Below are 14,846 nucleotides of genomic sequence, written 5' to 3'. Positions count from 1 at the left end.
AGAGAGAACGAGACAGAGAGAGAGGAAAAGAAAAGCAGCAAATGGAAGAGCGAGTGGGAGTTGACAGTCACGTGCAGGTGGGGAGGAGCACCGGGTCCTTTGATGAATAAATACACACCACACAGCAAATGTTTCCTGATCGTCAGCTCTGCCAGAAACTGTTCTAAATACTGAGGGTGCTGTGATGAAGCAAGCGAGAGCTTTGCTGTCATTGGACTTGTCCACTCATTGAAAGATGCGCTGGGGAAGGGTCTGCAGAGAAAAGGAACCCATGGGAGATACACAGAGATCAAAGGCAGGAAGAAGAACTGGGTGGGAGCATACAGAGAGAAGAGAGATAGGGAGAGGTTTTAAGGATCTGGATTGCTTGAGGGTAGAGCTAGCAGGTCTGAGGGTAGTCTGCAAGGTGGGCCTGGGGCTGCACATTGTGGGGCAGGAGTTAATGCTTCAGGGTCCAAGGCAGGATAAGTTCTCCAGGAAAACAGCTTTGCTGAGACTCAAGTGCTGGATAAGCTCCACCTAGACCAGAAGCGCCTCTACCCACATCTTCACAGAAACTCCTTGATCAGTGTCGACTGAACAACCAGGCAGTACAGCATTGCTGAGGAGACACACGGAGGACAGCGTGTGGGAACTGCGGGCTCCTGTGGCGACTCGGCTCCCGACGGCCATGCTTGAGCAGACAGATCCCCACTTCACAGGTGGCTGAGGACATTAAGCACTTGTCTGAGTGTTAAGAGGCACTGACAGCTGGTCCTGCTGCATCGGGTCTCCCACATATGTGCAGAAAACATATGTAATGGGAAAAAAGTGACGGATCTGTCACCCAGGAGTAGTCAAAGGGACCAAAATGGCTGGCTTCTCCCAGAGCAACACAGATGGGCTAACGGGTTTAGACAAGAACCTTAAACCCTCAATATGGATCCTGAACTTGGGGAGATCAACACTGCCTTGGGGGGACAAGGGACAGCCTCACCCACCTTGGGTATCAGATGGCCTCTTCTGACAGTGGTGGCTATGGGCATCTCACGGTGCTGCAGCGAATCTGGCCAGCTGCCAGCACAGGGTGTTCCAGGAGCCATTTTGATTGGACCCCTCATCTGCCAAGAACATTCTTCTCTCCCCTTCATGTGTGGGGTGACGACCACTCAGCTCCCAGCCCTGTCATTTCCTCAGTGAGACCTTTTCCGTGCATGTAAACTCTGATCAATCTTCCAGTCGGAACCCCACCCCAAACTCTGTGTACGAATCAGGTAACTTTCAACAAGTAATCTACTCACATTTGGCTTTATTTTAGGTATTTATTTCATCAGCCTCTGCCTTAGAAGAGGAACTGGTCACCAGCACTCTCAGTACTAGTTCTAAGTGTTAGACTCGATTGTTGGCATAAATCCTCATTAAAAGAACAAATGCGTGATATCAAGCTCCTGAGAAATGGACCTGCAGGGTATCCTGAGCAGCAAGCTGGAAACAGAAGCATGCAGCCCCAGGGCTGCTCTTCCCTTTCTAACCCCCAATCTGCTCTTCCCAGGGTTTGGAAGTGTGCATGTTTGTGTGTGTGTGAGTACTTGTGGAGGCCTAAGGTCGACCACCAGCATTGTGCCTCAGGAGCTATCTGCCTTGGTTTTTTTGAGACATGATTTCTCACCGAGACCTGGGGCTTGCCATTCTTTAGGCGAAGCTGGCTGGCAAGTGAGCCCTGGGGATCCAGCTGCCTCTGCCTCACCAGTGTGTGCACAGAAGACAAACACATCTGACTTTTTACACACACTGGGGAGTTGGGGTGGGGGGAATCAACCTTGGGTCCTCAAGCTTGCACAGCAAAACCATCATCAACTGAGCTCTCTCAGTCCTGGTCCTATCCCAGAGACCGCTTAGTCATCCTCAGAATTTGAGTTCGTCTGCATTTCACTTTACAGTTTACAGGCTGGTTGCTTCCTGAACCTCTCTAGTTAGCTAGAGCACTTTTTTATGGAACTGAAAAGATCGAGACAGAGATGGAATGTTCTAAATGAGCCTTCCCACTGAAAATAGAAAGTTCTGGCTCATCTTGACCCAGGTGGGAAGCCCTAACACCTTCTGCCCGTGGGAGTTCTTTTGAGTGAGAAATCTTTTGATGCAAACAGCCCATGGAGTCTCCCAGCCAGCTCATGAGCCATGTTGGAAGTTCAGCTAGGATACTGTCTTCATATGCCCTTCCCTTGCCAGGCTGACCAGGTCTTATAACGGCTGGCATTTGAGACTGGCAATACAGTTGAATATAGTGCTGTGTCACCTGCAGTGAAACCACGGGCCCTTTCACTCCGTCTTCTGACTTGACAGCCACTAGTCCACCAGAACAGCTTCATGTGTCCTTTGTGGTACTGTTTCCAGGAGCTCCTATGCCCTTCTGTGGTCAGCATCCAAACACGAAGGGAAGTCGGCCTTTACTTTGGAATTATCTTCTGATGGTGGCCAAGAAAACTTTCAGGCGGTGGGAGAAGGGGACACAAGCCTTTACCAAGTCGTCCTGCAGGAGAGTTTCTCTCTCTTGCCTTCTTGCTACTAAGGGAGGGGAGATCTCTGTTTCTACAGCCTCCACCTTTTCTAAAAACCTGGGAGGAGTCGGTTGCAATCCTTATGGGACACTCTTGCAGTCCAGGCAGATTTGAGCTCAAGTAGCACAGAGAAATGCTTTAGTCCAAAAGTCCTAGGTTTGCTCCTCGTCAGCTGAGGAACCTTGGACAGGTCAGTGGGCTGGAACAGTCTAGGGAGTGCCTTGGTTACCACTGCTCTAAGACGTATGGTTCTCATTCCAGGCATCTTTTCCACAAGTCCTGTGTTGACCCCTGGCTCCTAGACCATCGCACCTGTCCCATGTGCAAGATGAACATTCTTAAAGCCCTAGGGATCCCGGTAAGCACAGCTCAGCCTGTAGCCTTGCCCTGTCTGTCTTTTCACATGCCCCCAAAGCAGGAAGAAAGCATCTTCCCTGGGTTGTCCACATCCCCTTGTTGGCATCACCCAATGACCTCTATGTTCGAATATTTCTCCTTTCACCTTCTCTGTGTCTGACCACACCATGTTCACCATTTGTCTGTGAGTCAAGGAAGGCACTGTTTGCATAGCTCATAGGCATCTCTTCAAGGGCAGGTGAGATGCAGAGAAGGTACAATGTGTCAGGTGAGCACTAATGACCTCTCTGGTTACCGTACCATTCTCAAGGAGAGCTACATGCCACAGTTGGGGTGCCTGCCGCTTCCTGATCTCCAGACATTCAGTGGGGAGTATTCCCTCCCATCCATGGGAGGAGGGGACCAAGAATGCAGCTCAGAGTGTCTGCTAAATTCACATCTCTGGAGACTTTGAGCAAAGAGGAAGTCAGATCCACTTAAATCCAACCCTGCCATCAAGCTGCTTCTCAAAGTCATGTGTTTTCTGACATTTAGTGCTCTCCCTAGGGCCAGCCTCCTGCCAGCTGGCTTGACACTCCAGGATAACCCTTTCCCAGGATTGTATCAAGTGAGCACCACAGTGGTAGTTAATGAGACACCAGCTGCTGGGTGTCGTCCTCTCTGGGCCGAGGAGGACAGGAAAGGAGCCAGACCAACAAATCCAGGAAGTACATGGGGAGATGTGAGGAAAACATAGGCACTGTCTAAAAGGAGCCTCCAAAGCGAACACAGAAATGGCTCAGCCCTGCCCACCCACCCCCTCCTTGCTGCCACCTGTCTATTGCCCCCCCCCTGCTATGACAAAGAGTAAAGAGAATGCTAATGGTCCCAGAATGCCACTAAAGAATGAGGGCCAGATCACGTATCAAAGTGCTCTTGCATGCCGAAGGGCTAATAAGGAATATCTGAGGACTCCATTGGACAATGTGCCCAGGAGTGTTCCAAGAATCTACTTTGGCTGGCTTGACTGCCCCGTGCCAGCTGCCTCAATGGTGGCTGATCCACCAAACATAAATCCACTCAAGAGACTGGAGCTTTGAGCTGAACTGTAGACCAGAGTTGTGCATGCACAGTGCTTTCAAGGCTAAACCATTCACAGTGGATGTGGAACATGAGAGAAAATCCATATCCACCAGAGACTGGTGATGGCCTTTCACGTCTCTGGCTGTAACTGATTACTTTGAGGGAGAAGAAAAATGTGTACATGTTTGCACACCAAGTGTATGTGATTGCATGGATGCATGGATGTGTGTGTGTAACTGGATGTGTACATGTGCGTGTCTATTATTGCATGTGTGCACTGTGTCCTTGTGGGTCTTGGTCGGGTTCGTTTTCTCTGTCAGTTAAAAGACCAAAAAGTAGGAAATACCTGAAGCAAAGCAGGTAGCAGCAGAGAAATGTCATGCTATGCAGACAGAATCAGCTGTTGGAGGAAGGCGTTTATTGGGGATGAAGAAACACATGCACACAGCAGACACACAGAGAAAAAGACCCTCTTCACAGCAGAGCGGGGACTCAGAAAAGCAAAAATCCACTCTCTTCTCCAGGCCTAGGGGTTTTAAAGCCTCTGAAGAGTTTACTCCCCTACTTTAGGGTTGGTCAGTTTGAAGACAGATAGGATGGTTGATTGACCCACAACTGCTGCGTGATAATGTCTGGCCTGGCCGGTCCGTCCGCAGGGCCTGCTGGTGGGAAACAAATGCCATCAGGAAGATGGGGAAAGGCTTTCCCCAGACTGCATCAAGTGGGAGCTGATGAGACACCATCTGCTGGGTGTCATCCTCTCTGGGCCATGAGGACAGCAAACAAGCCAGGCCACCAAATCCAAGAAGTACACAGGGGGACAGGAGGAAAACATAGGAGGAAAAGGCTGGCCATCTTGGGGATTCACCCTTGATTACCCTTCTCCCTGTCGGTCTGCCTACAAGGGAATCTGTCAGCTCCTGTCTCTCACTTGTATAATACACACATGTGCTCACTTGAGTGTGTGTATGGGAATCATTTTGTCCATGCATGAATGGGCTTGCATGTGTGTAAGTGTGTGCTGACATGTGTGCATGTATGTTCTTTCATGTGTGCATTGTGAGCTTGCGTGTATGTGTTCACACACATGTGCTTATATAAGTGTATTTATGTGTTTGCATTTACACATGTGCATCATTTCACGTACTTTCTGTGACTCAGGATACCTTCACAGCCTTCCTGTCAGCCCTTCTCCCTTTGGTCAGGACGAGAAAGAAACCCTTGCTCTGTACTTAAATTTTGTGCTGAGTATTTGGTTCCAGATTTTCTTCCCATGGAAGTATAATTTCTTCAGAAGCTACTTATAACTGAATTCCAAATATTGATGTTAATTGTTTCTAAAATAGAAATACTGAGTGGCCTTTTGGCGTACTCCCAAACTAAATAACGTTTTAACTTTTAGCAGTTGGACACTCTGGCTGAAACTCCAATGCCTGACAAGTCTGTGTGAGACTTGACTTAGCACACTCAGCTCCCAGAAAAATAAACATCGGTAGCATCTTTGGGCTCTGCCAAGGATTTTGAAGAGCCTGCTGAAGAGCATGACACATCCACACTCACCCCGCAGAACAGAACATCCCTGTGAAGAATAAGACACATGCACTGTGTGGAAGCATCACGGCATATGGCCACTCCTCTGCCTCCCAGGGCTCTCTTTTGTCCTGGTGAAGACAGATTCAGGGTCTTGGAGTAACTTACGGTCTGGTTCCACCCCATCATGCTGTTATTAGGGAGCACTATGCCTAAAATGCATCAATGCAATAATTTGTTTTATTGTTGAACTTTGCACATGATTGAATCAGCACACAGCTGTGCTAATTAAGAAACATTTCTTTTACAGACACGTCACAAAGGCAGTTTAAAGAAATTGTCTTAATTTTTTTCCCTATACTCTAAATTCAAGTTTAGTTTCATTTAGCTTACTTTACTACATATTATGTCTAGGCAACCCAGGCTAGTCTCAAACCGTGATCCTCCTGCCTCAGGCTCCCAAAGATCTCTGGAACTCAGGTGTGCACCCCCACACTGGCCTAGGGACCTATCATTTAAGGACCATTGGGAAGAGGCCGTTCCTACACACTGACATCAGCTGGTCCTCACCTCCAGATCCCTGACTCCACTGAGGGATCTTGTAGAGCTGGAGCCCTTCAGAGTCTCAAATGCTCTCAGTCTTAGTGTCCCACTTAGGAATTACACCCCAAGTCTCCTTGCAAGGGTGTCTGTTCGAGAATGACTTCGATGTGATTTTTGACAATTCGATTATTCAACACACAGTTTGGGTGCACTAGGTTTGTTTGTATTTTTGTTATTTTTAGCTCAGTGCATGTGTACCACCTGTGGTAACCAACAGGCAAACATGAGTCAAAATCTAAGAGCTGGGGACAACATTTTGTATTTTGTATTTTGCCCACAATGGGCTAAAGAGTGAAAGCACATCTCATGATTGATGAGATCCTCATAGCAATGCATATTTTCCCATAACATTTTGTCAAAAGAAATCTTAAAGGGAGAAGGAAGGGGTCTTCTTTTATTTTTCTTTATTTCTGAGACCTTCATATGCTTATAAAGTGAACTACAGTGGAAGGCTTTGTTATTTCCAGAAGTTTCTATCCGTGCCCTACAGTGCAGCCCCACCTACCCATCTGGGGCAGGTCTCCCTTACAGAACAGTAGTTTTCGTAAATCCTCCTCCCAGCTCTCATAGAACCCAGATGTGAGGCCGGGAAACACCTTCCACCATCATTGTTCTCCAGATGTGAACAGGATGCCAATCACCATTGAACAGACAACCCTGTGTAGCTAGAGCAGCCATGAGCTTCTAACTGTTAGCCATTGATTTATCTGGTGGCTTTCCTCATGCTACCTGAATTTCAGCACCTAGACACAGTTTGTTAGCAAACAGCCTTGGATATAGTCTTAAAACAGTAAGATTTGGGCTTTTTTCAAGAGGTAGAAGAATTTCTGACTATCCATGTAGATTCACTATAAATTGGGAGGTTCTGGGAGGTTGATCCATTACCTGTTACATCCAAACCAAAGTTGTTGCACCTGTAGCCAGTGATACCTCACCATCTCTGCTCCCACTCTGTGAAGAGTAGAGCAAAGGTTCTCCTGACCCACAAAATAAGAACTTTGTTAAAGAATACTGAACCAAAGCCAGAGCGCGGAAAACGAGAACCACTGAACAGAGTCACAGTTTCAAAGACTGAACTAGTAGTCATTGTTGCATATGTATGCACTGGGCTGTTTGTCTGCGCCAGCGATTAGTGCTGTCCGTCCTTCTTGAAGCCTCTTCCACCTAACACCCTGCCCTTAAGAATTTTGTTTAGTAAATACAAAGAATATCTCAGTTCTGCACAGAATTTTATAGTTCTTAAAGTATTTTCTAAAATCCTTCTGTCATTGATCTTGGTAAGATTCTAATATGCCCAAGTTTTGAGAGCAGAAATCTGAGACTCAGATAAAACACTCAAATCAATATTTACTGAGCATCTAATCATTGTGGCATGACATGGAAACCTGGGAATCGAAATCAAGATGCTGCTGCTCATTATGACTCTTGTGACCAGTGGCAAGAGAACAAGACAGTGACAACTGACCACCAACCCCAAGTGCCACATGAGGCACTACAGGATCAGAGACCACTGCTTGGGAGAGAGCCCTCCTTAGAAATGGTGGCATTGTTGGGAATTAAAGAGATATTAGCAATCCCCGGGGGTCAGGTTGAAACCTTAAGAAGGGAACAGGAGGGCAGTAGGCATATGTCATCCCAAGCAGAGGGACAGTGAGTACCAATGTGGTGCCCATTCAGTGCAAACCTGGAATTCCTTTCCTTGGCTTTGGCTGTCATGCTTTGCAGACTCTGGGAGCAGAAAACGTGGAATTGCCATCCTTCATGACAGAGACGTCAACATACAAATCAGACAGACAGACAGACAGACAGAGAAAACTTCATAGCAAGTCAGGCAGCCAAGACTACACACTGGAGACCACTCCAGGAGTCTTCAATAAAACAGAGACAGAGGCCCATCTGGAAGAGAAGGGAGTAAAGGACTTATCTAATACGTGACTAATCCCATGTTAAGTACGTAGAAATATTTTTCTACAGCTGATTTTTGGCTTATATTTTTTAAAAGTAGCCTCACCCTGTATGTGTGTGTGTGTGTGTGTGTGTGTGTGTGTGTGTGTGTGTGTGTGTGTGTATGTATCCTCCCAGTGAGTAAGATCTGCTCCCTCTCACTTCCATATCACGTTTGTAAACAATGCAGAAGACTGATGATAATTAGCAGGCTGCTAGCTCCATCCTGTGTGGGGGAATAAACTCTCTACATAAAAGGAAGTCCTAGTTTTATCATTATAAATAAAGATCATGTACTCCTCTTAACTAGTTATCTAAATATAGAGATTTTGGTACACTTGAAATTAAATCTTTACACTTATATCTAAAAGGAACCTTTAGAAAGTAAATGGGGGAAGATGTTTTCATAACAATAAAACTACATATATATGAACCTACAGAGAAACATTTTTAAATAAAGCAGCTTAAAAACAAAACAGTAGAACAACGAGCTTAATTTTACATTCAGACAAAATATTTAGGCTGCAGACATTGTGTCTCTAACACAAGAATGTGCTCTAAGACGCATCCTTCCTGTTCTCCTCAGCCCAATGCCGACTGCATGGACGACTTGCCCATTGATTTTGAGGGCTCTCTAGGAGGCCCACCAACCAATCAGATCACAGGCGCCAGTGATACCACAGTAAACGAAAGCTCAGTCACTTTGGACCCTGCTGTGAGGACAGTGGGAGCCCTGCAGGTGATCCAGGACCCAGACCCCACGCCCCAGGAAGGAGAAGCCATCTTTACAACTAACAGTAAGTGCGTGTTTCAAAGGACCATCACCAACAGGGTTATTGCCTCTCAGGGATTGGAGAACCAATAACACCGTCACTGTGTGATGGTTGGTGTTATCAACTTGATAGAATTTAGAATTACCTAGGAGACAGCCCATAGGCAAGCCTGTGAAGGCATATCTAGATTAGGTTAGTGTCTGGGCATACCTGTGAAAGACTGTCTAGATTAAGTTCATTGATGTGGGAAGACTCTCTTTATGGGTGGCATCGCACCAGGGGCTGGGATCTTAGCTGAATAAAAAGGAAGCAGAAAGCTGAACAATAGCGTTCACGGATCTCTGCTTTCTGGCTGTGATGGCTTCTGACATCAGAAAGCAGGTAAGAGAAGCAAATGTCAGGGACACAGCTTCCTACATTGTATCTGCTGTGCACGGGCACATACAAGTTCGTCTGGGTATGTAGAAGCTGGTCTAATCTGTGTGCAACAGCAGCTTTCCCGTTGCTGGGGCACTCGGTTGTACACGGCACATCTTTATTTTAGTTATTTGATTTGACTTGATTAAAAGACACAATCCTATTATGTTGCCTAAGCTAATCCCAATATCTGAGATGGAATGGTGCACCGACCTCCAAAGTAGCTTGGACCACAGTGTGTGCTGTTGTTTATGGTATGCCTTTAGATGAGCATTTTGAGATGTTTCCTGGCTATCCCACATAGATAGTCACTAAGTCCTGTGCTGTTTGCTGGTAATTGTCATAAAAATATCTAAATATCTGTGTGAGCATTGAGATTGAAGCTAAAATCGAAAGCACCTACTATTCAGTCAAATATAGTAAGAGATAAAAGCCTTGGGAGTTCTAAGAAAATCAGCATACAAATTAACTGAGTTAAGTTTGAAGTTAAAAGAGTGGGTGGAAAATGGAGTTTTTAATAAAGTATATTTCTTTCTCTTAGTAGAAGCAATATATTCACTATGCAAAAGTATAAAGGCAAACTGAATCATCTTGGGTTATTTCCAGTGAAGTCAACTTCTTTTTTACATATTTGTGATAGATTTCATAGAATCTATAAAAAAAAAAAGGCTAAGATGTAAAGACTGGTATTTTTCTGATTAACTATAATCTTAATTATTGGAAGATTGAAAGATTAAAAAAATATTTCAAAAAGACCTTAGGCAGGGTATCACAATCCAGAAATAATCACTTTTAATAATATACTCTAGTTTCTTTTTCTTTTTCTTTTTCTTTTTCTTTTTCTTTTTTTTTTTTTTACATGTATTGTTTGGGGGTGGAGTGTGCTCGTGTGTCACAGGACGCATGTGGAGGTCACAGGGGAACTTACCAGAGTTGTGCTTTCCTTTCACCGTGTGAGTTCCAGGGATCAAACTCAGGTTGTCAGGCTTGGTGGCAAGCCTTTGCCAGGTGAACCATCTCACCTGCCCACCGTGCTCTACTTCCTGATAGAGTGGAGACGCTCCTGCAGATGGTAGCTGCTGAGCACTCCAGTGTTCCCACAGGACTTCCACAGAAGTAACACAAGAGGAATTTAGCATCACTCACCATGCTTTCATGGTGTAAGAATCTCAGATTGAAACATTGAGCCATAGACATTTGAGATTCCCTAAAGACTGATTCGATCTTGTTGTTTTCACGGTACTGAAGTCATGGAGGCCATGCGTGTGATGTGGTGTGAATTGTCTAGTAGCATAGTACACAAATGTAAATGGGTAATGCTCACTTGATTAATATACTTTATTTAACCAAATATACCCAAAAGATTTTATATTCTTTTTCCTATAGTTGATCTTCAGAATGTGGGTTGTAGTCCACACTTCTTGTGTGTTGGGATTTAGGCTAGTTAGCCACATGAGAAGGGCTTGGTATCCTGTGTAACAAGTGGCTTACCACCTTGGAACACATAGATGGAAACTCTCAGTGCTGTAAAAGAACCTTGAAGATTGGTAGTTCCTGTTTTGTTTGTCTGTTTTGTTTTGTTTTGTTTTTTGAGACAGGGTTTCTCTGTGTAGCTCTGGCTGTCCTGGAACTCACACTATAGACTACACACTGGCCTCGAACTTAAGAGATCTGCCTGCCTCTGCCTCTCAAGTGCTGGGATTGAAGGCGCCGCCACCGTCACCACCACCACCACCTAGTGTTGTCCTTGTTTGTAGTCAGAATAAACTTCTAATTTGTGCCATAAGAAAACTGCAGCCCAGAGGAGCCAATGCCTGACCTGGGTCCTCAGGAAGTTCTCTCACAATGAGAAGTGGGCTTTGTCATTTTCCTGTTACTGACATCTGCTGTCACCTTGGACGTCTGGGCACTAGTGGACTCAGTGAGGGGCACTGAAGGTCTGGGGGAACCTTGCCAGTCTGAAAACGTTCAAGCCACGGGCATTTTCTAAGCCCCTGTTTGAAGAACAGAATTCTAAGTGGGCCATTCTCCTTGCAAGAGAATTTGACTGACCAAAGACAGCACATCATCTGCTTGCACTCCTTGATTTGAAAATCTGTTGCACACGTCTCACAGACCCCAATGAAGCCCAGGTGACAAACGAAAAATGTGTTTTCATTTGACGTGTTAAATAGCATCCAAAACGAAAAAGATATAAATACACCGTGAGCTAAAATTCATCCACAACAAAACAGAAAATTACAGTCTGCAGCCATGTGATCCATAAACCTTGAGCTCTCCAAGTGAAATAGAATTGGAGTATGCCGGTCAAAGCAGCCAGTGCTAGATGTCTACTGAATGCCATGAGGTAAAAGTGTTCAGTGTAAGCTTGAAGCAGGGGCCCTCTGTTCACAACGGGAGAAAAAACGCCGTGTGGTTTCAGAAGCAAACTTGGGTGAAGAAGGTGAAGTCAAATGAGCGTGCCTGTGCTCAGAGGGTCGGCAGGCAACATGAATGTGCTTGGTGAGATTCCTTTCTTAGCAGAGCAGCTGAATGCTGCAAACAAAATATTTTTCCTAGGCCGTCTACTTCTGGTTTGTTCCATTTATTTGGATTTAACAGAAATGAACAGACAAAATGACTGTAGGTGCCGTAAGGGGAGAATTTTCTGTAAATTTTCTAGTGTTGTCTTTAAACAAATCAGTTAGTGAACAAGCGTGAATCGTGAGTGTGTAACGATTCCCATTCTCATCAACATCCCTTTCATCGGGAGCTCTCTGATGTTGTCTGATAATTGGGGCTCAGTGCAGAGGGCCATGGGGATGGCCCCAAGTCTAGTCCCTAGCCCAAGAATGTGGACGGGACATAGTGCTATAAATCCCAAGCAAACAGCCAAATGGAGACCTTGGAATAAACTATCCTCTGTCCTTACATCTACACAAATCAGGGAATACAGAAAATGAATACAGAAATACTTGTAGCAGTTTACAGATGCGTAGCAGCAGACCGACCGACCGGCACCCTCTGAAGCCTGCTCCCTACAGTCACTCCCGACAGTCTTGTGAGGTAAACATTATTTTTACCCTCCTTTCGCTGATGTTAATGCGGAGGCCCTGAGAGATGAAAGGCATTGACCAGAGGCCACACACTAGTGACAGCTGCTCCTGGAACTCAAGCCAAGCTGACGGGCCAAGGATGGACAGGGGAGGCCCAGGGAACGCATCCTGGCTCGCTCACTTTCCATCCAGTGTAGTTAGTCTCTTCTTGACACTTCCCACCTCCCAAAAGTTCCCAGCTCTGCTCAGTTCCATGTGGCGCTGCTGTTCCTACCTCCCTTGCCATCTTCTGAGCAAACAGAGCTGGTGCGCTGTGGTGGGTCCAGTGGGTGGCAGTCCTCTCAGCGCCCATAGCAGGAAGATGTAAGCAGATTGCCACTGAAGATGGGGAAATCTGGCATTAAGGGATCATCTTCAGCTCCCAGAAAAGGGAGAGACAGAAAAGAAAATCATTTACAAAGTCACAAAGTGCCTGACTTGCAGGAAGGGAGGAAGGATGCTCCATTGTCTACTCAGTGCTCTTGACCATCTCTCTGCTGCTATTCTGACCTAACAGTCCACATTCTCCTCGACCTCTAGTCCTGTAGACGGGTGTTCAAACACCCCTTCGGCACTCTCTACCTGCAGGCCTGGCCATGCCAAACCCTTGCCTCTGACTCCCGAGAACTGACTGCAGATGGTTGGGATTGCTTCCACTGGGGGAAAGGGTGTCTTAGGAACAAAAGACAACACAGCTAAACAGTTGTTCCCAAGGCTTTGGAGCCTCCAGAGGGGAGCTAGAGAATGATGTGAGGGGAGAAGACTCATTGCACCTCCCCAAACCCCCAAGCTCCAGTTGGCATCTTCTCAGGAAATTCTGAAGCCTTTCTTCTATTTTTCAAGTGGGCTGTTGACTCTACAATCTGCCTCCTTCTTGCCTGTTGGAACACTCCAAGCCTGTGAGATGGATCTGCCTCAGAAAGGCTGCTGAAGGATCATGATCCTTTGCCATCCTACCGCCGGCCCAAGTGGAGAAGGGAAGAGATGGGTAGAATCTCAAAAATCTCAGACTCCCAGAACATTCTGAGAAGTGCTTGGCATGGCCAGGAGTGCTGGTTTTCAGGCTTCATAGAAAGAACCAAGACTTGTGAGCAAGTGCAGAGGCCAAACTAAGGTAAAAGGTGAACTGGGTTTCCTCTGGAAAATGCCCTTTGCTAACTTCCTGTCAGCAAATCTGATCTATTGGATGCACATGGCCTGTAACATCTTCATGCTGCATTTTGATTTTTGTTTTTCTGATGAATAAAATGCAGTGCATGAGTATATTGCCCGCCCCACTCCACCGTGCCCCTGGATGAGTATTCCAGCAGCCCAAAGAGTTGTCTATTTCCTCCTAGACAACTGACAATTAAGAGTCTCAAATGTATGCGGTGGTGGGGGTACATACATCTAATCTCAGCACTCAGGAGACAGAAGCAGGTGGATCTCTGTGAGTTCAAGGCCAGTCTGGTCTACAGAGTGAATCCCAGAATAGCCAAGGCTACACACACAAACCCTGTCTCCACAAAACAAAACAAACAAACAAAAAGTCTCAAACTCAAATCAAAAGAAAACTTTTTTTTCTTCTGGGCCCTTCCATTCCAGTTCTCTCCCTCACAAGAGAAGGGTCTGGGTCGACCCCTCTCTAGGGTCTCTGCATCCTGCACAGCGCAGTCAGTTGGTAGCCAGTGTTTCTTATGGTCCTCTCCTCCTTCCAGGAGTACCTTTAGGACAGGGTGTAAATGCAGGTGCACACAGCCACAGTGTGTTTGTGGAAGGCGGGGGATATCGAGCATTTGTTGTCTTCTTCCACCTTGTTTGAGGCAGGGTCCCTCTGTTAGTTGCTGCAGTGAATGACAGGCTAGCTGGCCTGTGAGCTTCAGGAATTCTGGGTCTCTCCTCCCACCCTTCCATTGGCCCATGAGGACTAACGAGGCATGCAACCATGTCCAGCTTTTTCCCTAAGTTCAAACTCAGGTCCTCACGGTGCACAGGAAATGCTTTACCCACCGACCTATCTCCCCAGCCTCTTCTGCTTCTTTGCTACCCACATCTCTGCAAGGGAATGAAGCAAGAAGAGTCTCAGAAGAACATGAAAGAGTTAGTGTCTGGGTGTATTAATGCTCTTTATCTGCAAACTGCATACTTAGCTGCTGTCAACTATGAAATCGCTCACTTAAAAGAACTTTGAGGTAGATGAGTCCTTTAATGGGGAATAGATACATGCACACACCTTACCCCATGAGTGTGTATTTGTATGCACACACGTGTGTGCCACTCATACTCTTCAAAATGCACTCACATGACAAAAATATTTGCTGAACACGGAAATTGCAGTACTCAAAGTAGTTGTGACATATCAACTCCCGCAACTGTCCCAGGGACCAGCCTGGACCCTCCAGAGGCACATGCTTCAAACCAATTATGGACAAAACTTCCAAAGAGCTCATTCAGAGCTATGTGTTTAACTCTGAATGATTCCAGTCTCTGATTCAGGGAACTCAACAGACAGCTCTCTGGGGACTCTTCATGCTGAAATGTGCGTTTTGTTTTGTTTTTTTCCCTAACCA

At 46.0% G+C, this 14,846-nt stretch overlaps 1 protein-coding gene across 1 annotated transcript in view; it reads left to right on the top strand.

Annotated features, from left to right (window-relative positions):
* Rnf150 (ring finger protein 150) overlaps positions 1 to 14,846 on the top strand; it is a 100,927-nt gene that overhangs the window by 47,356 nt on the left and 38,725 nt on the right. The window contains exons 7-8 of the mRNA XM_059263082.1: positions 2,799 to 2,895; positions 8,620 to 8,830. Coding sequence (XP_059119065.1) covers positions 2,799 to 2,895; positions 8,620 to 8,830 — 308 coding nt within the window. The remainder of the gene's footprint in view (positions 1 to 2,798; positions 2,896 to 8,619; positions 8,831 to 14,846) is intronic.

The sequence above is a fragment of the Peromyscus eremicus genome, chromosome 5 (genome assembly GCF_949786415.1).
Source record: "Peromyscus eremicus chromosome 5, PerEre_H2_v1, whole genome shotgun sequence".
In the NCBI taxonomy this organism is placed as follows: Eukaryota; Metazoa; Chordata; class Mammalia; order Rodentia; family Cricetidae; genus Peromyscus; species Peromyscus eremicus.
Note: the sequence above shows the minus strand (reverse complement) of the source record. Positions and strands in the feature narration are given on the sequence as shown.